Source organism: Trichosurus vulpecula, chromosome 4, assembly GCF_011100635.1.
Source record: "Trichosurus vulpecula isolate mTriVul1 chromosome 4, mTriVul1.pri, whole genome shotgun sequence".
NCBI classification, from domain to species: domain Eukaryota; kingdom Metazoa; phylum Chordata; class Mammalia; order Diprotodontia; family Phalangeridae; genus Trichosurus; species Trichosurus vulpecula.
The window spans coordinates 192,673,337-192,678,922 of NC_050576.1; the positions used below are offsets into that span (position 1 = coordinate 192,673,337).

At 43.3% G+C, this 5,586-nt stretch overlaps 1 protein-coding gene across 1 annotated transcript; it reads right to left on the reverse strand.

Annotated features, from left to right (window-relative positions):
* Positions 1-239: 239 nt before the first annotated feature.
* LOC118845881 (lysozyme-like protein 6) lies at positions 240-4,794 on the reverse strand. Its single transcript, XM_036753975.1, has 5 exons — positions 4,588-4,794; positions 2,368-2,597; positions 1,206-1,284; positions 538-629; positions 240-430 (listed from the first exon to the last, which is right to left on the reverse strand). The coding sequence occupies exons 2-5, from the start codon at positions 2,498-2,500 to the stop codon at positions 372-374; spliced, it is 363 nt and encodes a 120-aa protein (XP_036609870.1). The 5' UTR covers positions 2,501-2,597; positions 4,588-4,794; the 3' UTR covers positions 240-371.
* Between the last annotated feature and the right edge of the window lie 792 nt (positions 4,795-5,586).

Here is a 5,586-nt window from a genome sequence, read left to right on the forward strand (position 1 = left end):
TTGTCCTCCACGTAGTTAGCAGATCAGAACCGGTTACAAAACATCTATACATGCTCCAAAGCTTTTCCAAGACACTTCCATTAAATGTTATCAGGGACTGTCTCAGAAGCAGGCTGCTCAGGTTCTTCCACTTGGGGAATTTCATGAGCCAATCATGTTTATAAACAAGTTTAGATCTCAATGGAACCATGGACCCCAGTTCTGCCTCATGACCCCAGTGCTTAATTACAGGCACTGTAACTTTGCCCATGGTATGCTTTATTGAATATTTTTAAATGTACAAAAATCACCCTAGGTTTCTAGGTCTGGGTCTCCTGGTTTCTAAATGGTAGGCAGGGCCTCTCGAAGAAGAAACCCAGATGTGAATTCCCTTATTCCCAGGTCTCTACTTCGGCCACAATTATGGGGAAAAGTGTCTTAATTCTGTTATCTGAGGGGAAGAAAGGATGAAGAATGGAGTATTAAGGAGAAGAAACAAGAAGAAGAAAGGGAAAGGCCCCAGGGATAATGGACTCAGCCCCACTGTGTACTCCATACCAAGCAGGCTTGGGCACATCTCCAACCAGAGGTGACACCCTGTTAGCCAGTAGGAGAGGTCCTGATCCTGGCAGCGTATCCTCCACTTCATCCTGGGAATATTGGAATAGAAAGAAGTCAATGGTGGTCTTTTTTTCTTTCCCAGTCTCTACCAACAGCCCATAGGAAGCCTATGTATAGTTGCCTCCTGAACCTACTTCATTCACTGTCTCTTCTTGTCCTTTTAATCTTCCTTTTAGCTTATTTCAAATCCCTGCCTGGCTGCCCTTTTACTCCAGACTACTTGCTCCAACCTATGTTCTCCTCCTCCTCATACCCCCCAAAGAGGGAGCTACCCTTTCCATCATACTACATTCCATTATGATTCAGTTGAAACACTAGACGATAAAAGCCTCTTTGCTTCCTACCCCTCCATCCAGCCATGGATTGGAAACAGTTTCCTGCTCTAACAAAGTAGCTCTTCTTCCTAGGATAGAAGATTAATTCTATCCAGAGCAGACGAAGCTCTAAGTCACCACCAGGGTCCCCGCTGATCCTCAGTTTCCTCTTATTATCCAATGCTGTGGCTCTTTCAGCCCATTCCCGCTACCTCTTCCTCTTTCGGCTCTTTCTTGGGAGTGGGGATGAGGGAGGTTGGGGTCCCTTCTCTTCCTCAGCATCTTTCTCACCAGTTGGCTATTCCTCCAGAACTCAACACAATCTTCTTGACACAAAGAATGCTGGGAAAGATGTAGTTACTCATCAGTTCTGAAGGAGACAAACGATAAATTGCTTGTATGAGAGGTCAAAGTGCAGCCCTAAATGCTCAGACAGAAACTGCCTCTTTCAACTGGAAGGGGAGAAGCTGGGAATGGGCAGACTGTGTATTCCCAGTGTTTAGGAGCCCTTCCTTACTCTATATCCCCACTCACCCTAACTGGAGTAATCATTGTGTACTGATATTCTTAAGTTCACAACTCTGGCTGCTGGACTTGTACTAGGTGGGTTTGGATTTAGGATGTTTCTTCTCGCATTCCCTCTTTGATAAAGAGACTAGAAACTGACTAGAAGCTTGGGGGCGTGAGAGGTGGGGGCAGATGATGGGCTTCCAGGGAGAATAAGCCCGGGAGGGGCAAGTGCTTGAAACCACACTTAAACTCCAGCCTTGGGAAGAATCCCCAGCCAGAGAGGTCTCCGATTGAATAGCCCAGACACCTTAGGGGAAAAGAAAGGGAGAAGGTGAAGGGCTGAGAATCAAAGCTCTGTGACTAGCTTTGAGCCAAGGGAGAGTCCTGCGGGGGAAAACAAACAATAGAGCACAGAATGAGACTAGGGAGAGAGGCAGCTCAGCTTTTCAGAAACCTCAGCCCTCGATCTTTTCCTGCCTAGAACATTTCTCTAGGGAATTTCTGGAGGTAGGAATGAGAAGGGAGGCAGAAGGATGGATTCTGAACTTCTACCATTTTCTCAGCAGATCCCAGGGAAGTGCCTGCACCAGAACAGTTCAGGTGGCAGCAGTTTTCGGAGTGACTCTGGTGATCGTTGCACCAATAGTGGCTGTTGATCTGGAAGAGGCCATAGTCTGTGCTGCCATCAGCATTTTCAAATTTTTTTCTTTGTATTGAACTGGCTTTCCATATATGCTAAGCACATCCCTTAGATTGAAGAGAAGAGGGTCAGGATCCAGAGAGGGCCCCGATGAGAGAGCAAGGAGGAGAAGAAAAGGAGAAATTGGAAAGGAGATGGAGAAAAGGAAGTAAGAGTTAAAATGGTATTAAGAAAGGAGATAGAAAAGAGGAGGCATAGTTTTGGAAAGCCAAGAGGGAGGAAGGTAATGGGGGAGTCACTTACCTAAGCTAGTGCCCTCATACCCATCCAGCTCTGCTTTATGCATCTCTTGGGCCAGTTCACAACGTCTGAAGATTTTCGTCCGATTTGCCCCAATGAGGCAGCTGATAAAGGAGAGAAATAGAATCTTCTCCATCTTCAGAAGGGTGAGGGAATGTAGCTAAAGGACCTTGGCCAGTAGTTCTCAAAGACTCACAAACCTCTTGCTATTGTTAGCTTAAAGATTGAACAGCCTAGAGGGAAGAGACCAAAACACCATGATCTAGGTTGGAGAAGCATCTCTCTCTCATTTGGCCATCTCTACACTTTCTTACTCAATCATGTTTTGCAAGAATATCTAATTATAGAGGATTCTTAGTCATCAGTTAGAAATCAGAATTGGTGCTGAGGGTGCAGGTGGTGTGGAATGTGCGACCCAGAGCTTTGGCAAGGTACATCTGTTTTAGCCTCAGTTTGGCTTGGGGGATCTGGATGACTCTCCAGGGATCTAGAAATTCAGGTGGTTTCTGGGACAGGGGATGGTCCAGGTCAAATTGTCACTTCCTCAACATTTTACATCCTCCAACTTCCCAATCAGTGACTTAGAACTGCCATTCCTTTCCTTCTTTTCTTTCAAGAAAGGCCTAGGCAGAAAGTGACCCCTCTCTTCTGTGGTATGTGGGGGGTTACTTTGATCCCTAGGTCAAGAGACATCCAGAGGTTTAGAGGTCTATAAGATGGGTATCTTCGAAGAAGGCCCAGATACTCCCTCCTACTAGGCAGTGAGCATTGGACATGCTGTCAGGAGATACCTGGGTTTGGATCCTGTCTCTGATATTTACTACATATATGACCATGGGTGACTCATTTAACTAATCTTCAAAATGAGGATGACTTTTTTGTATGCCAAAGACCATGTTTGACAGTTTGGTGAAGACTATGGATGCCTTCTCAAGATAATGATTTTTTCCTCAAATATTTTATTTTTTCCAATTACATGTAAAAACTTTTAAATGTTCATTTTAAAAATTTTTGAGTTCCAAATTATTTTTTTTCAATTTATTAAAAAAATTTTTTTGAGTTCCAAATTCATCTCTCCCATCTTTCCCTCCCCCTTCATTGAGAAGGCAAGCAATTTGATATAGGTTATCCCTGCACACTCCTGCAAAACATAGAATAATGTTTTTTAATACACAAAATAAATTACATAGAATTACAAATTAATCAATTACTATATAGTGAAATGTAGTTATTAAAATATTTTAAAAATCCAAGTTCATGGACCCCAACCATTTCAGTCATGTCTGACTTTTCATGACCCTGTTTGGGGTTTTCTTGGCAAAGATACTGAAGTGGTTTGGCATTTCCTTCTCCATCTCATTTTATAGATGAGGAAACTGAGGCAAACAAGGTTAAGTGACTTGCCCAGGGTCACAGAGCTAGTAACTAGACTGTGGCCTAAAGCCTTCCCCTTGCTCAGACTCATGCTCCCACCTCCTTCCAGACCATCACTCTGAACACTGAAAGCTGGTAGCTGAATGAAGAAAATTGAGACCCAGGATCTACACTCCCCATCTACTACTCTTTAGCCTACTGGGGGAGAAGATATTAAGTTCCCAAACTATTCAAGCATTTACCATTCTGTCATCCTGTAGCAAACTGCTTTGACTGCCTTCCTGTCTTTGTGACCATCCCTAGAACAGTTATCTTCTGAGATTCAACACTGCTTCGGTCAGGGAGGGGGGGGGCAGGTATCTTTCTCCTATGTCCTCAGCATCACACCTTCAGGGCTCCACTTGTCTTTCCCTCTTCCCAGATAGTCCAGCATCAGCAGAATTTATAGTCCAAGGACCTGAGTTCAAATTCTGATTCTGCTGAGTATTACCTTTGAGACCTTAGATGAGTCACTTAAACTTTCTTAACTGGATCTTACTATAAAACGAGGGGCTTGGACTAGATAGCTTCCAAGGCCCCTTCTGGCTTTAGATCTATGATACTATGTTAGGAAGCAGGACATTCTCTCCTGGCTTCCCCACCTCCTCCAGCTTCTGTTGTTCAATGTTGTCTGATTCTTTGTGATCCCATTTGGGGCTTTCTTGGCAAAGATAGGACAACATGATTTTTCTGCCTACGAAGCTCACTCCTCAAGGGGTGCTAAGGACGGGAAAAACATAACAGCAACAATTCTATTAAAACACATCTTTCCATACCATAAACTCTTCCTCTTACACTGATCCCTCTTACCTGCCTCCTCTAATCTCTTTCCATCCCATAGGTCCCACCAGATCGTGGCTGAAGACTAGAGTGTTTCAAAGAAGGCATTTCCTCCCAAGATAATCTGGGCAGTGGCAGTATGGGCTAGGTCTTAACTCAGAATTTATGCCCAGAGTTTTTCCAGACCACAGCTCTCCCTATTCCAAGAGTAGAAGCATTAAAGTATCTTGGCCTTCTGGAACCCCGAGGAGCTCTGTGACATCACTCTTAGAGAAACTTACTTTTAAACCTGGGTCGTTGTTGAGTCTGAATCTAATTCTGAAGTATTAGTTAGAAAGGTACAACAGGTATAGTGGGTGAAGGATGAAATGACTGAGAAAACAAAGGTTTGAGCTTCTGAGCTATCGATTTGTGAAGCAAGGCAATCACAACAAAAGCAATTGCAAAAGAAATCATTCCAGACCTTCCTCAGCTTTGGCACTGAACCCACAGTACAGGTGGAGACAGATTTTTATGCATTAAAAACAACGAAAAAGACCAATTAATTAAAAGAAAACAGTTAACCAGGATACAACATTAGGTGATCTGATTTCTAACTGGAGAAAAAATTGGCGACTTTCCAAGTTGGGAAGGGGAGAGCAAACAGGTGCAGTTCCCAGAACAGAGGTGTCCCATTCTCCCTCAGTGCCTGTATACAATCAAAGGAACATGGAAATAATGACTGATTAACCAGGACAAGGCCAGTTTTCAGATAAGAACTATGGTTTGTTTGAGATATATTATTGTGAGAAAACTTGCATAAATCTTTGGATCTGACTTTGTTTCTTGTCAGTATTACCAAGGTCTTTAGTGCAGGATCTCTCAGCACCTTCCCAGACAAGCAAGGTTAGGTTCAAATAATGCAGCAAAGTCCTTTCAGTTTGAATAAAGTTTTCTCACAAGATAAAATTTAGACTAGACCCATAATTGAATAAAAAGGGAACTGAGCTAGCTCCAAAATTGAGTCAAAAGATGAAGCTGCTGTGGTTC